The sequence below is a fragment of the Anarrhichthys ocellatus genome, unplaced genomic scaffold (genome assembly GCF_004355925.1).
Source record: "Anarrhichthys ocellatus isolate YVR2014 unplaced genomic scaffold, GSC_Weel_1.0 scaffold4, whole genome shotgun sequence".
Taxonomy (NCBI): domain Eukaryota; kingdom Metazoa; phylum Chordata; class Actinopteri; order Perciformes; family Anarhichadidae; genus Anarrhichthys; species Anarrhichthys ocellatus.
In genome coordinates, this window is record NW_022280034.1 from 6,324,735 (window position 1) to 6,346,148 (window position 21,414).

General features: G+C 40.4%; 3 protein-coding genes across 4 annotated transcripts; 2 read left to right on the forward strand and 1 right to left on the reverse strand.

Annotated features, from left to right (window-relative positions):
* Positions 1 to 12,436: 12,436 nt before the first annotated feature.
* On the reverse strand, positions 12,437 to 15,753 carry fbxl15 (F-box and leucine-rich repeat protein 15). Of its 2 annotated transcripts, none has more exons than XM_031843878.1 (5): positions 15,604 to 15,753; positions 15,133 to 15,295; positions 14,537 to 15,039; positions 14,195 to 14,413; positions 12,437 to 14,062 (listed from the first exon to the last, which is right to left on the reverse strand). In XM_031843878.1, exons 1-4 carry the CDS (start codon positions 15,627 to 15,629, stop codon positions 14,224 to 14,226), a joined length of 882 nt encoding a protein of 293 aa, XP_031699738.1. In that variant the 5' UTR covers positions 15,630 to 15,753; the 3' UTR covers positions 12,437 to 14,062; positions 14,195 to 14,223. The 2 variants fall into 2 exon arrangements, with proteins under 2 accessions (XP_031699738.1, XP_031699739.1); XM_031843879.1 differs by having other exon boundaries at positions 12,438 to 14,062; positions 15,133 to 15,292.
* Positions 15,754 to 17,145: 1,392 nt separating this feature from the next.
* Positions 17,146 to 19,144, forward strand: gpx9 (glutathione peroxidase 9). The gene is made up of 5 exons (XM_031843801.1): positions 17,146 to 17,347; positions 17,464 to 17,557; positions 18,407 to 18,537; positions 18,625 to 18,755; positions 18,852 to 19,144. Exons 1-5 carry the CDS (start codon positions 17,216 to 17,218, stop codon positions 18,907 to 18,909), a joined length of 546 nt encoding a protein of 181 aa, XP_031699661.1. The 5' UTR covers positions 17,146 to 17,215; the 3' UTR covers positions 18,910 to 19,144.
* Positions 19,145 to 19,297: 153 nt separating this feature from the next.
* On the forward strand, positions 19,298 to 21,366 carry ndufb8 (NADH:ubiquinone oxidoreductase subunit B8). Its single transcript, XM_031843795.1, has 5 exons — positions 19,298 to 19,422; positions 19,636 to 19,762; positions 19,939 to 20,038; positions 20,753 to 20,908; positions 21,202 to 21,366. The coding sequence occupies exons 1-5, from the start codon at positions 19,332 to 19,334 to the stop codon at positions 21,292 to 21,294; spliced, it is 567 nt and encodes a 188-aa protein (XP_031699655.1). The 5' UTR covers positions 19,298 to 19,331; the 3' UTR covers positions 21,295 to 21,366.
* Positions 21,367 to 21,414: the final 48 nt, after the last annotated feature.

Below are 21,414 nucleotides of genomic sequence, written 5' to 3' on the forward strand. Positions count from 1 at the left end.
TCAACATATTCTCGTGATGCATTATTTAACCTCACTAAAGAAAGCTCCATTCATTCCCTGCAATGTAAAACACAGAAAACTATAGCGTAAAGAATACGTTTGTAGGAAAACTGTAAGGTGAAATGAAATAAATTAAGTGACTGTCAGTGAACATCACTCCAGCTCCACCGGCCCCGGGGCCACTACACAGGGAAACAAGCCAGCACAGCACTATTTGTAGAACAAACCCCTCCCTCTGTTTGTTTATAAGCCTATTCTTTTATAATAGTATATATAAATAAGTGAAACTGTGTAATGGATCGCATTAAACAGGCAGGCATATTGAGGCAGGATTTAATTTGCATGCCAGATTAGCTTGCTATTGGCTGGGGCAGTGCCGTAGGGCAGCCTATTCATTAATAGGATCTAGTCTCTTCAAATCCATTAAGTCAATTGAACCCATACATAATCTGATTTCAGAGGCACCATGTAAATGTACTGATATGCCTGTTCTGGGACAGGCTTTTGCACTCCCTTAAGTGCAAGCGTTGTGGTGGTATGTGTCGAAGTGAGGGAGCCCCTGTAAGCCAGTGGCTAAATAAATAAATAATAACAGGATTGTATATAGGAAGTGGGCGTAGCCCATGTCACCGTGACGTCACCCATTGGTTAGTGGAAAGTCGTTTCGAAGGATTTTGGCCGTCGCCGTCTTGGATTTTTGCAACAAGTTGTGACACGAGAGGGTGGAACTAAATACAACATTTTTAGACAACCAAAATGGAAACAATAAACGTTTCAGAACTGAAAACACACTGTGAAAGGGTTAAAGTTGTAAGACGAAAACTGGATAAGTTGATACGACAGGAGAAATGCCGTGTTAGTGACCTGTCAGTCACAAGGTAGCCACGCCCTAAAGCATGCCCTGCTTTATGGTCTATTTTATTCTAAATGGGATCATAATTTACAAAATGACCATCATGTATTGAAGAAGACGTGAAACTAACGATTGAGACATAAATGTTCACAAAGTTTACTGAGGTAATAAATCAAGTGAGAAGTAGGGTCATTTTCTCATTGACTTCCATATTTTCTTGCAACTAGAGGAGGCGCCCCCTGATGGCCATTAGAGAGACTGCAAGGTTAAGACAGTTCAGCAATTGACTTTACTTTTCAGACCCGGAGGTTGCCATCTGCATACAAACACCTGGCAAAATACTCAAAACCGCTTTTGTGGTAGTACCATGATGTCACACACACACAGACACACAAGGTGAAACAATACCATATCCCCAACCCTCATACAATTCCTATTCTTCAAACACAATATCACAAGAAAAAGCAGCTGGACTTGAGACACTTCATGAGCTGCCTCTGCCAAGCAGCACAGAGGTAATGAAAAGCAAGAACTTTCTTTTATTCTGTTACCTGTCACTGAGGATGGAGGATGGATTGTGTGACTGCACTGCTAACAGCACTACAGCTGGATCAGGAACAGCATATAAAACACGTTGCTTCCTCTTGCCCTCGCTATTTGTGAAAGCTGGACTGACTTTGTTCATCATAAGGACCAATAACAAGTAATGTCAGCTGCTCATTAAAGAGAAAGATATGTCCAATCAACTCTTTCGCTTCACAAGAACGTGCATACTTAATGATTCTGCAAAACCCTGGAACATGTTCAATGACAATGGTTTTAGTTTTTTCACATTCGATGCCAAAGTGTGTGGAGTTCTCGCTTTCTACAATTTCTGCGCATGGTACCTATGGTATGGTTAAGGTCAAGGGTATACTGCTTATGGTTCAGGTTAGGCTCTGCATTCAATTCAATTTGTTAATAGAAAATTAGAAATCTGTTTGGTTTTCTCTGTTTATTATGTCCACCAGGAAGATCATGCAATTGGTCATGTGTGTGCGTGCGTCCACTAGTGAGTGTGCACCTCTGTGTCTGTCCACAGCTAATCTCGCATTCTGCCCAAGCAAACTGATTAATATTTCGGTTGGCCAGTTATTGCTGCATGCACAAGAACCTCTCATGAGTGCGGTGACTGCCACCTTCTCAAAACACCTTTTATTACCTGTTTTACACTGCCCTTGACTGCCTGTTGACTCCTGACTCACTACTCACTACTTTTAACTTTTAGCTCCCGGCCGGTAGGAGCTGCTAATGATAACACAGCTGAGTGCATCCATCCGCTACTGTGTCCAGAGCCACAAAGGGGAAAATACTTCACTTTTAGTGTTTTGGAAATTGCTGTTTTGATATTGCGGAGTACTTCGCCGCCATTCAGCCACGGGGGGGATAGCTTGGTGAGTTTAATTTTGTTTTCTGCAAGATTGTATAAAATATCTTACATGCTTTTGAGCTGATTGCCCGCATATATGTAACCGCTTGTATTTTTAGTTTGAATGAAATGTGTTTTGCAACAACTTCGCCCATTGGAGTCTAGACGGGGAGTTAGCCAATTGTGGTTTGTATTAATTTAATCACACAATAGTGGTTGTTACAGACACACCTTGGGGAGGTCTGCACTCTGAGTGCACCTTTTCTATTTTTGTCTAGTGTAATTGGAGTATTTGCAGTGTGTAGATTTATTTATGTGATTATTGTTCTCTTTGTAAACAATGTTGTTTAAAGAGGAATAAGATAATCACACTTTACCACATTTTCTTAATGGGGGGGGGGGTTACAAGAAAACTAGTTTGTGTCATGATTGCATTTTGTTGCTGTTGTGCATGAATGAAATCCTGCTTAGGTCAAAAAGTATGGGCCAGCCTGCTCCAGCAAACATTTCACAAGCCTAGAAGAACCAAATTGCTGAGTACAGATTCTTACTTACTCACATGATATACTAACAGGTGCAATCAGTATGTTTACAGGCTGTGGTATAGAAATAAAACTGGTAAACATCTTAAACTCCACATCCACAGATCATCAGAGGCAGTGACTCCCAGCCTTGGTTTATGCAGGGGGGTAAAGATGACCTAAATCCTTGTTTGCGAGGCTGGCTGGTCGGAGCTGAGGAGGGGAACACTGCTGGAGGCGCTCAGAAGACAAGGCCCGACATAGTCCAGGTCATGCCTGAGCGACCCGACTAGCCCCAGATTTACACACTGTACACACCCCAGCATCTGGGCCAACTGGGAGCCACACATGCATGCACATGCACACACACAACCAGCTCACAGATACACACACATGCACACACTTTAGATGTGAAGAGAGGACAGGGACTCACCATGGGGAAATCTATAGAGTTTATAATTGGGGAGGCTACAGAAGGAAGAAGAGAACCATAACAAATCTACACAAGGGTGCATGAGGCTAAATAGACCTGAATGTCTAAAAGGAGACTTGAAAAGTGAGACGATTTCAGGAAAAGAGGTGCGATAGACACATTTGAAGCTGTACTATCCATGTAAACAGCCAAAGATCTAAACAACCAGCATATTGTATTTAAATATAATAATTTTCCAGTTTCTACAGTAAGTTTTCATTTGGTTTTTTTTGTATTAATTCTGGTCCATTTTGGGTTCAAATTGTAATAGTTTCTGCTTTACAACATCCACATGATATTGGCATACACTTTGTAAAAAAATCTGGCAGCATATGTAATTGGCTGGTTGTAGGTAAATACTGCAAAATGTTAAATAAAGAATCACAGTAGGAGGCAGTTAACTACACCTCACCTGACGACTCAAAGACTTCATTTACAGCCCTTAAACTGCACCACGGTGATTTCTGTGTCAGAGGATTTGTCACCTCTGCTGTGAGGTCTTCCTGCATTTCAAAACACACAATGGGGGAAAAATGAAATCCCTTGAGGAGGATTTAGACACTTATATAACTGCCCAATTATAAAGTTTTTTTTTTTCTTCAAGAAGCCTCAGTGCCCTCCCTTCTGTTTATATGACTCACAAATATCTAATACTGAACTGTGTATAATGCCAGTATGCCCACATGACTGCAGAAAAGGCTCTTTTGCTTTCTGCCCGACTGAGTCGAGCATAATGGGAGGCTTGAAAAGCTGCAAGCTTAAACCAGCGCGGTCTTGACAAAGCCTTGGTGGCTTGCTGGGAGACTGTGCATCCAAGGAAGTTGCCAAAAAACTAATTTTCAAGAGCACTCAGCATGGTCTTAAAGCTATCTAATGGAACCACACCCAGACTGGACGTTAAATACCTCACTCCTGCATGGGCAGTTTGCTGACAATGCTGGAAATGTCTACGTAGGCCATTAACATTTAAGACAAAAAATAATAAATTCAACATTCAATGTCATCTGCAATAATAAAAAAGGCACAAAGCATGCACTAGCCGGCCAATAGTATACAGTATATAGATGCCTCAACATTACTTATATGCTATTGTTTTGTTGAACATCTAATCCCCAAACTGCACGCATTAAAATGCTGCTATAACAGCCTCCATTCCAAGATTTTGGAAATTCAGCCAAAAGAGCATTATTGAGGAAACTGATGTTGGCAATAAAGCATTGGCACGCAGTCGCATCCCAGTTCATCCCAAAGGTGCTGGATGGAGTTGAGGTCAGGGGTCTGTACAGGCCAGTCAGGGTCTTTTCATAATCGATTCTTCTGCCGATCATTTTCTCAATCCATTGATCATTTGTTTAGTCCATGAAATGATTTTCAAAAAGTTGGGGAAAACGCCCATCACCAAAGGGACATTTTTTTTGTCTGAAAGCAAAACATGTTTAATTTGCTATATATTATATATTATTAGTATTTCACTCAAAGAAAGTCAAGAAAAATAAATAGATTCAAAATACATTTTCATTGCTTTCTTATGTCTTTAGTAATCTTGCAACCAAGATCTTCCTGGACCAAACCACACAAAAAAACTGTCCTAGATTAAAAGTACTGTTTTGCCCTAAAAGATAATGTACTACATATATCCTATCCAATGGAATCGCACCTAGACATTGGACATTAACCTCCTGCACCTTAGATTCACCAACTCTCTCAGAACCAAAACGAATACGTAATTTTACGACATTACATCACATGATAGCTTGTTGAGAAGTCATAAGAAGATTTATTAAATGCATTTAAACATCCCAGAGGTATGAAACAGGTGCATATAATATATAAATGTACGGACCTAATATACTTACACACATCCCATACATTTGTTCTTTACACTGTAAGTTAGAAATACATCTGATAGCGGTAAGAGTAGCTAAGAATGCCTGGTATTTGCCTTTTTAGTCCTTGTTCTCTTACGAGACATATTTTCTGATAAACCATGACGCCAAGTCATGGAGAGGTCCCAGTCCCCTCTGATCCCCCTATACCTGCCAGCTTCCAACCTCCCCTTGCCCCTCTACTTAAATTTCAACCCACCTTGATGTACCTGTTTACTTGTCTGTGGGTGGTCCGGCTGGTACTAAAACAAATTCCCATCCCCCCACACCGGCAGATCCAGGAATAGAGTGTACCTGTTCATGCGATTTCAGGAAACGGCTAAAGCTGCCTGCTTGTTTTGCAGTTTGCGGGTATGAAAGAGGTAGAAAAGGATCGAGGGTGGGCACGCGGGAGGAGGGGATCATTCAGCGAAAAAGTCCCCTGGCCAGGCCTCAGGACCACCTAACCTGTGGCTTCTATTCCTGACCCCATAATGTGTGTGAGGGAGGGGGGATATTACCTTCTCTCCGACAGTGCTTCCCCATATTCCCTGACCCCACAGAGACATTACAGCAGGCAAATATAAAGCAGGGCTTCATGAAGCCTGAGCTTATCTGGGCTCTGAAAGTATGTGAGACATGCCTGGGAACAAAAGGCCGTCTTTCAGCCTGGGAGCAGGCCAAGGGGATCTCTTTCAGCAGCCACAGATTGCCCTGTGTTTTCTTAATTGACAGACCCCGGCCACATTTGATAGAAATGACATGCAGCTGGCAAGGAGCCCCGGCCTTCCAGGTAGACCATCTTTCAGCAGGAAAATTGTCCTCAATCTAGTTCATAAAGAAAGTTCGATGGAGGTCCCTCAGTCTGCGTCATAAACATATTGTGCTGCGGTGGGTTCAGCTCAGTGTGGATTACACCTGTGTGGGAAAAGTTGGTCGTTTCAGAGTGTTGGGTCAGCTTTCCAAAGCTCTCATCTACACCCACTGATGAGCCTGGTAGCAATTATTTCACAAAAAAACACTTGGAAAACCTCACAAAAGCAACATCTATTAGTCGGCAGAGCCCAATCTATGTGTTGCAAGTGCTCTAATTATCAAGTAAAACACTCAGATTTAACAAAAGGTGCTTATTTATTCTATATTTAACTGATTGTAACTCAACCTAATTCTTAACTATGACCTTTTTCAGCAGTCTTCTTTTACGCTGTACACATTACATACCTGTTTATAACACAACTGCCTAATGCTGCTGTAGTTTTTATTGGTTTCTGTCCACACGTATTATAGTGACATTACGACACATTATCGCTGCTTTCATTCAGACCGTACTTTTGTTTATTTTGCAGCATCCCATCTCTTTACTGTTCATTCTGTACATTTGCTACTGTTTGCACGATCTGGTTAGATGCTGAACTATATTTCATTGTACTGGTACTTACAATGTGCAATGACAATAAAGTTGAGTCTAATCTTATTGCTGGGTTACAGCTTGTAGGTGAGGCTTCATAAAGCTATATGTTCCCTTTTCCCAGTCTGAGGAAAGCATGTCCTCAGCTGGCCAGATTCAGTAGTGCACCCTCTTCTTCTTTTTCAAATAACCCTGTCAGTCAACCCTGAGAGATGTAACCTTACTTTATCTGTGTTTAGACATTTAATGTAATTCCCACCAACATTCAAAGCTTGTGGCTGCTGTTGTTTTAAAATATTGATGTACGATAAATATATTGTTTTTGATTATATTTCTATGATTATTTTTTACCTTTTTTTTAAGGTAAAAACTTTGATCTAATTCCATTTATTCCTGATTGTATGACCACATTTCTGTCTAACTCTGATTTGTGGAAGATGTTGTCTTATCTGTCTCATGTTGTTTGTCTGTAACTCACTTTTATTGCTGCCTAAGTTGGAAATCACACATGTATGTGCTATAACAATCACAGCGGGACTGGATTCAAACTGTGGATTATATCACTTTCAAACTACATTCTTTCATTCCCTTCGGAGAGTATTTTATGACTCTAGTCATTGTTTCAATCAATTGTTGGTTGTCTGACTTAATATTTGCTTAGCTGTGGTCATCATTTATTGCATCAGGTTGTGTGTTTGTATGTAAGGTCTAACTATACATGTCTTTCTTTGTTCTTTAGAACAGTTAGAAGAATCGCTGAAAACATACACTGATAACACTATTCCATTTTAACCTTAATAGGCCCAGTTGTTCTGCATTTGGGTCTTCAAATACAGTCACCTCTTGGGTGCTGAAAAAAGAATCTTGTGATGTGCCAGTAACCACAAATAACATAAACTGCCAGAATGCCTTTGTCAAAGCACATATTGTCAAGATCTCTTGTGTACGTTCAGATGCTGGGCATCCCAAAGGCACGCACTCCACAGAGAATAAGAAAGGGGCCATATGGCATCCATGTCTCAAGCCCCCTCTGATCCACCCAGGCTGATTTCCCATCCGGTGTAGGAAAAAGGATTTCAGGGTGCCAAACGGTGTTGGTCCCCTGTGGATATTAGTGGGCCGTGGAAGATAAGAAACTAGTCATCCTAGACAGCCAGTTCCATCAGCAGATAAGAGCAGAAAAGGCCCCTCAGCTACACCTGAAACTCCACTGATCCACTTCAGGCCTGATGTGCTGCAGCTTTACGGCATTCATCCAATTCCAAAGTTTTAGCTTTTCATTTATTTTTGCTTCATATATCAGTATTTTTGGCATATATTTTCTTATGGGATTTTTCACACATAATATGTACATACATGCTGTTTATACGTTTACATACATTTAAATATTTTCAAGAAATTATCAATGAATTGTTCTTAAAATAAATCACTTACATACATACATACACACACACGCACGCACACGCACGCACACGCACGCACACACATACATACAAACATACATATATACATTCATTCATTCTTTCCATTGAGCCGCTGTTCAGACATATTTGGGATCAAAAAACACTGGAAAAGAGACTTTTGCTCACATGTCTGACCTGAGCTGAATTAAACTCTCCTTGCTAACATGATGACATGCTCCATCTTCTTTTTTATGGTGGGGATTCACAACCAGATGAAACTCTTCTTGTGCACAATACATGGCTGGTGGAGCGCCTGTCCCTTTGTGCCATGCTGATCCTCTCCCCCAGCTGCCTTTCTGCACAGGGGTCCTCTTATTCTCAGAGGCCCAGTGAAGGCAGAAGAGGATTTTTTTATTATTTTTTAGGAAAAAGATGGGTCACAACTTCCCTCCCCTGCTCTACAGATGCTGGTCCGTTAATGAAGTAACAACAAATTGGGCCGCGGGCTAATTTGGAGTGGCGTTTTCCTGGCCCCTCTTGGCCCATAGAGATGTGTTTCATTTTCTCTTATCAGTGATTCAGTCATGTGGATTTACGCATGGACGCCTCTGTCTCCCCCGATCGCTGTGCTAATGGAAACTCCGTTAATGTCATTAATCTACGTGCCGAGACATGTACTAAACACATATTTTGCTATTTGTTCCCCATTTGTCAAATAATACTAAGAGTTTCGAGACAGTGAAGCAGCACAGAAGACATGAGACAAAGGAGGCAACTATTGTCAAATACTTCAGAGGTTTAGATTTTTTGAATAGTTCAGCTGACAATAATCTAATTATGCCGTCAAACATGGAGACTATATCCCACCACAAATGATCATATTCACTACATTCTATAGATATCCCCATCCACAGACGTCGATGGTCTACAGTTTAAATCACAGTGAGGAGCACAATGCAAGCCTCTAACCACTGTGCAGTGATTTAGAGTTGTCCTTCTTTGTCAGATCTTAGTCTCCATACAAAGTAAATGATGAGATAGGCTCCAGCATCTTTCAGTGTCCACCACGCGTAACAAGATGTGATCTGTGATTATGGCAGAATGTTGAACTCTGATCTCTGCTGGCTGGAGGACACAAGTTCAACACAGTTACTTACAATGTAGCAGCCCAGATTAGTCAGAGGGCAAAATGCTCCTGCCAGGATGAATCCTTGTCATGCTTATTGTATACATACTCTCCTTTAGGTAAATTAGTCTGTTGATATTGCAGGCAAATTGAGCGTATAGCTACAGAAACGTGGCCTCTGGGTTCTCAGAATTGGTCGGGACTCGAGCCTGGGTGGCAGAAAGCTTGGCAGGAGGAAGGTCACCTCTTTAATAGCAGGAATAAACGCTGAGAAAGTGGAGGAACGCTTTAGAGCAACAGAAGAACCATGACTTGGAAATGAAGTGAGACAATGAAGTGAATCATTAACTGATCAGCAACTGCTTCGTGATTATTTACTGCATTTCACAAGAACTATAATATTTCAAAATAGATTGCATTATTATCACTTCACAGGGTTCAAGTGTGATATTTCACAATACAATACTGTACTTACAATTTTATTGTAAAAATCAATGCAGACAATTACACAGTTCATTTGAGTTTAAATTTGTGTCTGATAGGTGGTTTACTGTAAAATCACAATTCAACATCAAACTTCTACAGCAACATTCTGCGACAGTAAGGGTGTCTTATTAACTCACGTTACAGCAAAGCTACTTTAAGAGGACGATTGCAATGAACGCACTGGCAACATTATTGTAATTCATTCATTATAAAAATCCAACAAAATGTCTAACCGTGTATTTTAAAGTTTAAACTATAATTTTACAACAGCAAACTGCTAAAGAGAATCACTCAAGTGTCACTTTCACGCTCATATTTGCAACACTAGGGCTTCAACTGATGATTATTCTCATTATCTCATTATATTTTTTGCAAATTGTCTTTATCAAACAAAATGACCCTCAAAAGTAAAACTCCCAAACAAGAACTGGGCCAACGCATTCTTCACCCAAGCAATGAATAGTTGTGAGTCACATGATGCCAACATCCTCTATTCATTCATAAACTATGTGAGCAACTGGCTGACCGTGTGTTTCCTGTCCAGTCTGGGGTTAGGAGCGCAGTAATTAGACAGTAATTAGACAAATCTGACAGTTATGAGTCCTAAAGCTTCAAATGTCGCTTCAATTAGACGGCACCCTGAAAACGTCTTGTGTGTCATCGCCATTCATTCCACTCACAAGACACAACTGCACTTGGCCTGAATCTTTTTTTTTTCATTAAAGCCTCACTTCCATGACACACATATGAACCCTGAAGAGGTCATTTGTTCATCAGTTCATCAACACCTAGAAAAATCTGCCTATATTGAGACCCTACCAGTTTAGTTCACCAGATTGTTAACACACATGTTTATTCATGCCGATGTTAAAATTCAACATTATTTCTTGCTTGGTTGATCAAAATTTTGATGGCCACGCTCACAAAGCCATTTTAATGTTGTCATTAGTTATGCTTCTCTGGTGGCTAAAGGATGGATCCCTAAGTCGCGGGATCCAATAAGGTTGTATATGAATGGTTGGAGGAGATAAACTACATCAAATGAACGAAAGAAAGACTCACTCACTGATGGACGACGGGAGGAAAAGTCTGTTAATTAAAAATATGAAAATGAACAAAATCTCTGACACAGTTTTGGGCCCATCTGAACAGCTACAGTAATTCTCTCTCCAGCTTATGTGAACATCATTTAATTAACAGTGGCCTAAACCAATTTCAGATTATTTTTGTGAGCGGGATCTGTATTTTACAAAAAGAATATTTTTGCATACGAATAACAAAAAGGGAAGTTAATATACAGTTGGTTAATGTTACATGAAAATTGCCCCAGGTATATTTATTTATGTTGGTTTTCATTAAATCTGGTCGTATTTACAGGTTGCCTGAAGTAACATTCAAGTCTCTTGTTTGACTCTGATGCTTTGTGACAGAAGACAGTTGACCTGTGGATATAAGGTCAACTTCTGTTTAAAAGTAGAACCTTACGCTTTATGAACACTATATTGTTATAATTCTATGTTACTATTAATTTAAAAAGGCCAAAACATATATTTGTCTCAAGTCCAGCAGGCACAAAGCTGCTACTCATTGGCTGTCATAACCTTTAGCAGCTAGCATAATCAAAACAGGAAACGGCTGGAGTTATTTACAGTTTTATTTGCCAAAACAAAGCATAACAGGGTCCATATAAAATGTTAATAATGCTTGGGAGGGCCGGGCTTTTTATGAAATAAAACATATGATCCAGCCCCTTTCCCCCACCTCAACAACTTCCAATCAGCTCCACTTGCATAGAACAGTTAATGTTATTAGTTACACCTGTACTTTTTCTACCATGTCAAGTCAAAATGTCTGCCGTGAAGAAGACCTGTTTTTAGAAGGACTACAAAGCTCTTGTTCTGTGAACCAGCCGCCACAACACACATGAATGAACCTCACGAGCCTCTGAACAGCATCATAAGTTACTCTGTCACAGAGGACTTTAAAAGCAGCCAGAGATTAAATTTAGATTTATTCGTATTTTTAATAAGTACAGTATATTACCCCGCTGCCCGGGGGCTAAGACTGCAAACTGAATAAAATGGACCTACTTCATTGTTGTGCCGTGGTATAAAATGATCAGTTGCTATTGATCAATAGTTTAGACAAGTGCCAGATTATTGAAAGGAAGACAAAATATGTTAGGCCGGTTATGTTTGAGAAATCCCCCCATACACTCAATCACTGGAACAGAAATTGCTCCATGGTATATAATAACGCAGCTATGTTTCTTTCCCCCCTCTGCAGATCAATGCTAATTGAGGTCTTACATGATGAATGTAGTCTGAAACATTTTTAACCCGCTGACTGCTGAGCAGCAAGGAAGGGCCACTGTTGGGCCACTGAACACTGACGATGTTATTTATACTAACTATACTATACAGATAAGAGAAGTTAGTTTTCTAATTCAGTGAGTTTCTTACAGTACATTTTAATTCCCCCTCATGCTAACCACTCTTCACTCTCTTATTCTTGCTTAAAATGTGCTGCATTTTTGTAAATATGGGTGTTTTATTGCATGATATGCAGCGTGAGTTGCTTTACAAATGGAACATTTCCAGATTTTACCTTATGACTAATGAGACCATGATGTCTCCTCGGAGGCCCAGCGGTACAATATGACGATCAGCACAGCTAACAGAAGGATGCTGGTCGATCCCTGAAGCCCTCCAAACACAACTCTCTGTTGGTGCACATTCAGCTTTGTGGACAGCACGCAGCAGATGGGCTAAACCGTGCCATCAAGTGGAAAATAGACCTGTTGTGTTGTCACACAGGCAAGATGCAATATAGTCTGCCAATCGGACCACCAGAGGAAACTGCAAGAGGGACTTTTTAACACGTAGCAACAAGGGGAAGCATTAACGCGTATTGTGCATTCACTGCATCAAGTGTTAAAAACATCATAAAGCTGTGTATTTTCACAATCTGTCCAACGAGTCAGACGTTAAGATTAAATCTTAAGAGAAAAATACACACCCGACACTGTGGTCTGACATATTTCACATTGGAGACCATCTCTGTTCCTGAGTGGACTGTAGTTTGGATGTCATGCAGCCTCACAAACAGCAGAATTACAACAGACACGTATCCTGACTCACTGCTGCCACCTTGTGTCACTTTGAGTCACAAAACATCTGTGAAGAGGTGAACGTCTTTAACTTCACCGCTGTAATGCTTTGACTGGAGCCTCTTATGCTTGACAATCAAGGGATGTGTAGGAATGAAAGAAATCCTATTATTGACGCCAGGTTACAGATACAAATTCTTCTCATTTTCATTGATTAAGAAGCTGAAATAAAAAGGAGGCCTGGGTCACTATTTTTATTTGCCTAAAACTATGTAACATGTACTTTCAGAGTATTTTTTTGTCTTTAAGCTCCGTATTCAACACTTGTTTGGACAAAATTAACTCCACCAATCCACATAAAGTGTCTTCTTCAATGTCGTCATAAAATCCAATGATTGTTTTGCTATTAGTGACATTAATTCAGTAATGGAGGTTTTGCATTTCAGATAAATTAAGTATTGGAATCGGCATTAGGAGAGAAGAAGTGCGATTACTCATCCTAATGTTACATCACATCAGATTTATAAAGTGGAGAAGTGACAACAATCATTTCTGATGGTATTTTGCAATTAAGATTTCTTATGTTTATAATTCATATACTGTATTACTGAGCAACAGCATCTCAGTACAGGATTACTTATTTTGAAATCATGTCAAGGGTATACAAATACTACGCTATACAAGTATGCATTTATTAACAGTATAAATTACAAGGTAGCTTCAGAAGAAAACGTATAAACATTTTCCCACTAATCTCTGGTGGCTGATAGCCATGCAGATAGTTTTGATGTGAAAGTTTTTATTTGAAAGCAGTTAGAAAGTGTAGACCGTGAGGACGGTGGATTATTGTGAGGAGCCAGGACTTTGTATCTGGAAGACAAACTGTCAGCACCACATTCTCCTTCATTGTATTGTAGCGGCAGCTGAACATCAGTAGTGAAGACAATGAAATCCTGGACACATAAACCCGAAAGTGAGAACATGTTTTTGCATGATTTGGGTACATTTATCATTTAAACTGGCACATACATGCAAAAATGAAATGTTTAATTAAACTCAAACATTATTTTGAATGTTTCTAAATGAAACATAAGATAGATGTTTCTTAAAAATGCACACAAAGTATGTACAAAACAATACACTCTACTTCAGTTACAACTGCTTTTCTATAAAGCCACATTATTACAACACTTAATGATTAAGTAATAGTGCAGTGACATCTTTTAGACACGAGACAGCAATTCTTAAAACTACATGGCTTTCTTCAGTCATTGTCAGACGTAAACGTTATTTTTAATCACATTCTAGTGAGGTTTTTTCATCCAGATCTTCTTGGACTGTCTGGTCGTTTCTTGGAGCCACTCGCATGCACCTGTGATGCCGCTGAGAGTGACTGCTTTGATGAGGACATCTGTAACAAAGGAAAGTAGATGTTGATTACAAATGTTTGTCACCACTTGTATTTTCTGCAAATAGACTTAATTAATTTGGGTTTTGGATATAAACACGTCAGGAGCTCATATATACTGCTCTTGTTGCCTACCTGTGTGCACATGACTTGACGCCTTTCGGCTATATCTGGAGATTGATAAAGGGAGCAAAACCCAGCACGTCCTGAAGAAGCACCAGAGCCCTCTGTAAAGGCGGCTCAACATCTATCACTACATTGCGCTTGCGTAGAGGATCCAGGCTCGACTCTGTCACATTGTGGCAGTGATTCACCTTCAGGGACTGCAGCTTCGGGCAGTACTCTGCAAGAGTCCTGTGAGCACAGCATGCAGAGGATCTTATGGACGGGTGCACAAGTGAGATGGTGCATGTAAAAGTGCAGGCAGGGGTGGCACAAACTTAGCTGGATTACACTTGAAAATAAGATATGACATACCTGATGGACTGGTTCCTGACCCGCAGGCAACCTGTCAGGTCCAGCTGCTCCAGGCCCCTGCAGTTCTTGGCCACCTCCTCCACCGACTCGTCAGTGACGTTGGCGTTGACTGCCAAAGATAGAGACCTCAACTTCAAACACTTCTTGGCCAGGTAGCAGATGGCGTCGTCCTTGAGCTGGCGGCAGGCGGTGAGGTCTATCGACTGCAGCCCCCCGCAGTGGTCCGCCAGGCTGCGCAGGGACAGGCTGTCCACCCACTCACAGTGCGCCAGGCCGAGGCGCTGGAGGTGCATGCAGCTCAAGGACACCGCCACCAGGGAGTGGCGGGTGAGCCAAACACACCCGCTCATGTCCACTCTCTGCAGGTGCTGGTTCTGGCCGATAACTGGCAGCAGCTCCTTGTCCGTCACCCAGTCCGAACAGCTCTGAAGAGACAGGCTGTGGAGAACTTTGTTGTCCTTCAACATGGAGCAAAACGCTTCCTTGGAAATGGATGGTCCAATCTGTAAATATCACAACAGAGCAGATAGCAGACTTCCATCGCCAAACATCTCAACATATACAGGCAATTCAAACTCTCACTTGTGAGGACTTACCGAGGACAGGTCAAAAGTCCTGCAGTTGGCTAGATACACCTGGATGAGGCTGTGGAACTGCTTGCTCACCCTCTGCAGGCTGACGAGGTGTTGCAGTGGCAAATGGCATAAAATATGTGGAACAAGGACATCCTCCCAGGGCAAGTCCAAAAGATGGCATCTGCTGAAGAAATGCAACCTTGTTTTACTGCTGAACTTTGACACTGCATTCAAAGCTCAAAGCAATCAGAAACACTACATGTTGCGATACGTCTGAGAAAGCAAGTATAAAGACAGTAACAGCCCTGTCACGGTGATGTATAATTCAAGTTAGCGGCCATGAATGAAGAGGTGTAACAGTAACGACAACAAGCTACATCCCACAGTGACTTGGTTGTTGTTGCTACCGCTGTTAGCTGAGAAGCTAGCCTGCTGGGGCCACCAATCCAGCTGCTTTTAAAACACAAAACTCCCGTTTTCAAAGGAACTTACGTTCGCATCTTGGCCTCTTCGTCCATTCTGACTCAACTTTGTTATACGGAGTTTTCAAGGACGCGTTGCTCTTCACATAGGTGCCAAAATAACGTATTTTCCTTTAGCATCTTTCAAGCGTTTAAGGTGTAACCCGAACAAAATGCTGCGTTCAGGGACTATCAGAACACTTTATATCGAGATCGGAATGGCACATTAATGTTAACTATTGTAAAAACGAAATACATTCTGACAAATGTGGCATTAAGGGAAGACAAAAGCCACAAATTCATGGTGAAAGTGATGAAGCCACAAATACATACTCTTATTGCTACCTTGTATGCTAATATGCAAATTGAACCATACAATTACACAATGATGCGCCTCTGGACTTTTTTTTTTACCATAAATCAACAGCTAACCTACCACCACCCTTTTAGGCAGTACATTTGCTGTCATTTACGATCAAAACTATGCTTCTTTAATGTCAGAGAAGTGGTGTTTATGTCTCATAGGATCATGGACGTACGCGTTTACGAGTAATATGAACGCAGCAGTTGTTTTTCCGGGTTTACGTCATGATCATGCTAAATCAATTTACATATTTGCTTTACGATTATAAAATAACTGAAATGTTGTATCGATATTACAGGGTTATTGTCATTTGTTCTAGAGGTTTTGGGTGAGAAAACCTGTTTGTAGCGATCATGAAAAAATAAAAAAAGTTTTCAAGACGTTTTACTCTGAACCAACTGACTGGCACCCCTTTCACTGTCATTTCAGAGATTCATAAAACATGTTCAAAACCCCAAATAAAACAGGCTAAAGTTTGTTTTTTACGCCCTTTAATACCGTAACCCATGTTCACACTAAACGCGGCGTGAGTAGATTACATACAAAGTCTATGCAGTAGTGTATGTATTTCTACATTGTGGTATTCATAACTCTAATTAAAAACTTGTCAAAAAAACGTACCCAGCAGCAGCACCTAAAGACTGAACGTGACCAGTGAGAGTAGGAGAAAGCCTCCCTGCTGAAGGCGACCAGAACCTTCTTTATGGGTCAAATTGGCAAGGAGAAGATGGAGAGCCAAAAGCTCCAGACTGCTCTGATGGCGACCCAGCAGGAGGAGCTAAAGACTGAACGTGACCAGTGGGAGAAGGAGAAAGCATGCTGAAGGAGACCAGAACCTCCTGTGCTGCTGAACTTGAACAGCAGAACTGTGCCTATTGTTTTGTGCAGTAAATCTAGACTGTGATTTCAGACTTTGGAACAAAATATACATTCTTGAATGTTATTCCTAATGTTAAACTTCTTGCTGAATGTGTGAGTTCTAAAGAGGAAAGGATGCAACCAAAATGAGCGTGACCCATATATGTTTATTTTGAATCTTTAATTTCCCAAAGCGAATTAGCTGTCACCACATCAGCAGCCTATTTTCCTGGAACACGTGTGCTGAACAAATGACCATCCTGCCAGCTCACCTCTGCCCAGGAGAACAATGAAGTCAGTCATGCTGAACAACTGCTGACCCATGAGTTATATTTCAGTGAATGAGATGAGCCAACAGGATAGCCGAGTGAATACTCACTCTTGACTGACTACAATCCCATATACAAACTAAAGTACAACCATGGCGTATAAATCAATCTATGATTTCTCTGTCGAGACCCTGGATGGACAGCTGGTTTCGCTCAGTAACTACAGAGGTAAAGTGCTTCTCATCATCAACGTTGCCACCTTCTGAGGGTCAACAATAGAGGAGGTAATATTCTACAAAGAGCACTGATTGATTGCAGCCAGATCACATTGTCTCATAAAACATCTCCTGTGCTGTCATTTTTTATTAAAGCCATCTGATTTTGTGTCCTGTTCCCTCAGTACCATCGACTGAATGCACTGATGGAAATGTTTGGCGACCTCAACTTCACTGTCCTATCATTCCCCAGCAACCAATTCGGTCTCCAGTCACCTGGTGGGTATACACTGATGCTTTTATTTACCTCGTGTGCGAGAAGAATACTGTACTCTACATAAGTAACTGTGTGGATTTACTCAAGTACTGTATTTAAGAAGAATTTTGAGGCACGTTAAGGGATTTAGAATTCATGCTATTTTATACTTCTATTCTGCTTTATCTTAGAGAGAGAAATGTACGTTTTACTCCATTTAATTGTCAGCTATGTTTTACTAGGTTGTAAATTAAATAACATATGACAAGCTTATAAAATCCAATACATTGTTAAAGATGACTGTGATGATTTAAAAACCGTTTGGCTTGTGACCCCTTACAAAAAAAAGCACTGTCTGGTTGGAGCCCATTGTCACATTTCAGATGTCAAAGAGTGATTTCCTCTTACCCCATTTATCAACTTATGACCCCTCAGATTTATTGTGTGAAATTTTGGAGGGGCTCGACATCTAAGAACCACTGAACTAAACTACCCAACTGTACATAAAGTAAAAACTAGCTCCATCTAGACCAGCAAATATTTGTATAAAAATCAGTCACAGAGGAATGAATATTACTTTCGGTGCTTTGGGTACATTTAGCTGCTGATACTTATTTGAAGAAGGGGTTTGAATGCTGGGCTTTTACTTGTAATGGAGGATTTTTACATTAATGTATCGGTAGTTTTACTTGATTAAAGGATCTGAATACTTTTTCCACAACTGACCTCTATACATAATTGGTTTGTCTGATGTACATGCTATGCGGTAAACATTTGACATGTTATTTTGAAGTTATGAATACACACAGGTTTTCCTGAAGCATAAGTTGAAAACTCATTAGTAATGAAATATTGTACTTATATCTTTTCAGAGGGGAATCATGAAACCCTCAGCATTCTTAAGTATGTGAGACCTGGTGGTGGGTTTGTGCCGAAGTTTCCTGTCTTTGGGAAGGTTGAGGTGAATGGATTGAATGAAGAGCCTCTTTTCACCTATCTAAAGGTAGTGTTGGTTTTTTACACAGTATATGAATGTATAAAATTAGTTCATGATTTTTTTTAGTTATAGAGTATATTTGTACTGTCACAGGAATTGTTGCCATTTGTGAATCCTGTTATTGGAGATATGAAGAAATTCTACTGGTCTCCAATCACTGTCAATGACATTCGGTGGAATTTCGAGAAGTTCTTAATTACGGCAGATGGCATGCTCTTCAAAAGGTGAAGTTGTACATTATGGACTGCAAGTTAGAAACCAAATCAGCCCTTCATTAGGTCATACATAATAGTGGCTCTAATGTTTTCCCTTTACTGCAGGTATGAACTTCATTGCCCCATTGAGAATGTGGAGAAGGACATAGCAGATCTTCTCTGACGGATTTTCTCCAATTTGTCACCGGTGGCAGAGTGACGATCCCCCAGTAAATGCACTCGTGCACCTGAGCTGGATCTGATGGGAAGAGGAACAGGCCTCGGGGCTTCAGTGCATTCACTCCGAGGCCGAGTTCCCTTCAGCTACTGGAGGAGTTTGCATGTCACTGCCAAATTTTTCACTAATATGATGGTGTCTGCTACTCAAACATAAATATAAATGAATAAAAACACTATAAAAGACATTTTCTAGTAGTCGATTTTGTTGTCACTCCCATTATTGCTTTTGTTAATAGGTTGAATGGCACACGCAGCAGTTACATTTGTTAATTTATGTTTAGTATGAATTGGTCCTTACACAGACCCTTACTTCCAATCTTGCGCATGCGTACTTCCTAGTCTGTCGGACAGCAGCAGCCAGTAAACATGGCTGGAGTTGGTTTCCGACGGTGGGCCAAGGCTCTCTCTAAAGGAAAAGGTCCTGGCATTTCAGCCCTTTTGTCGGGATGTAGAGCAGGTCAGTACTGTTATAGCTTTCGTTCTGATACATTTCTCTTTAGATACGTGTCAGAGTTTAACGTTTAAAGCCTCGAATGAGCGTAACCTTGACATGCTAACGTTAGCTTCTGCTAGCTATCGCAACGGCTATTTTGAATGAGTGTGAAGCTCTTTACACATCCACGGGGAGATGGCGGAAAGAATAACAATCGTGCAATCGTTTGTGTTTCAGCCTCCGGTGTGTCAAAGAGTGGTCTACCTGGACCATGCCCGACGTCCCCCGAGGAGAAAGCTGCTGCTGCAAAGAAGTACAACATGAGGGTTGAGGACTATGAGCCATATCCCGACAACGGCGAGGGGTGAGCTTTATTTTGACAATAAAATGCCCGTCCTCTGGTCTCTCTGCTGTTATGAAAAGTAATGTTCAGCTCATGTATTGTTATGCTTGGCTGATACATCACCACTGCGTGAATCACCGGGTAATAAAGTCAGTACATGTCATGTTTAACTAACTGCCATCGTTGTGTTTTTGCAGCTTTGGTGATTATCCAAAGTTACCAGAAAGGTCTCAGCATGAGAGAGACCCCTGGTACAAGTGGGACCACCCTGACTTGAGAAGGAACTGGGGAGAGCCGGTAAGATAATAATGACTTGCTGTGATATCAGGTTCACTTGTGCAACCCATATATATTGAGTTTATCATCGATATATCAGCATTGGTATACATATCAGGCTACAAGTAACAAGAAATTGCATTACATGGGCTGGTTCCATGAAATTTAAAACATGATTTTCAACATGAAATCATGTTATTGTTGCTCATTCTGGTATGTTTCGCTTATCAAAACTAACACCATACTTGTGACCCATGAATGAGCATTCCAGGGCCTCGTAACAAATACAATTGCAATTTCTAAGTGACAGCCATAAGTAAAAATGTCCCACAATGTCCATATCAGTAATGTTTAACGTTATGTGTGTTTATATTGTATTGCTACTGCACTAAAGCGACATCGCACCTACATAATATTGTATAATTTCTAAAGATTGTGCATTTATAATTTTGTCTAGAATGTGCGGATACACCATTGTAGCTTAAGATTATGACAGTTGTATAGATAACAACATAAAAAACGTATTTCTTAAGTGCACAGTATATAATTGTTCTCTATAGACACAATTGTTTTGGGATATTTAGACAGTATTCAGATCAGCTTGATTGTACAGACTCTACTCAAGGCAGTGCCTCTGTACAATCATATGTTCACTTAGATGACAACATAGTTATTACAGTATATACATTACAGTATAAGAATCCCTATTAATCAGTGATTGTTCTCCGTCTTTAGATGCATTGGGATTTTGACATGTTCATCAGGAACCGTGTGGATACATCTCCCAGTCCTGTGGATTGGTCCACGATGTGCAAACAACTGTTTGGTTTCATCGGGTTCATGCTGTTTATGTTCTACGTTGGGGAGAAATTACCATCTTATCAACCTGTTGTAAGTACAGACCAATGCTTGGCTTTATTTATTTCTGCTACATTCTATTTTAATGGGATGTGAAGTCACCTCATCAATTAATCAATAATTTTAAAAGCAACAAGATTGACTTTATTTCACCCTCTAGTGTAATGAATTATTTGTTTTTCCCCTTCTTTATATTACCTAATCGCCCCTAGTATTTGAATGTCTTATTTTTAGTGCTGTGCCACCTGTGGATGAGATGATTTTGGATTGTGTTCTCTATTTAATAACATGCACGTTATCAATAAAAGCGTTTGTCTCTCTTCCAGGCGGAGAAACAGTATCCCTATAACAACCTGTACTTGGAGAAAGGAGGAGATCCGGAAAAACAACCAGAGGAAGTCAAAAATTATAAAATCTAATGACTACAATCTGACTCTTACTTGTGTATATATATTTCTGTCAAAAATAAAGACTTGTATTAAGTTACATTCCTCAATGTGTTGCTGTTGTTTTGTGTTTAAAAAGACTGTCAACCTGTC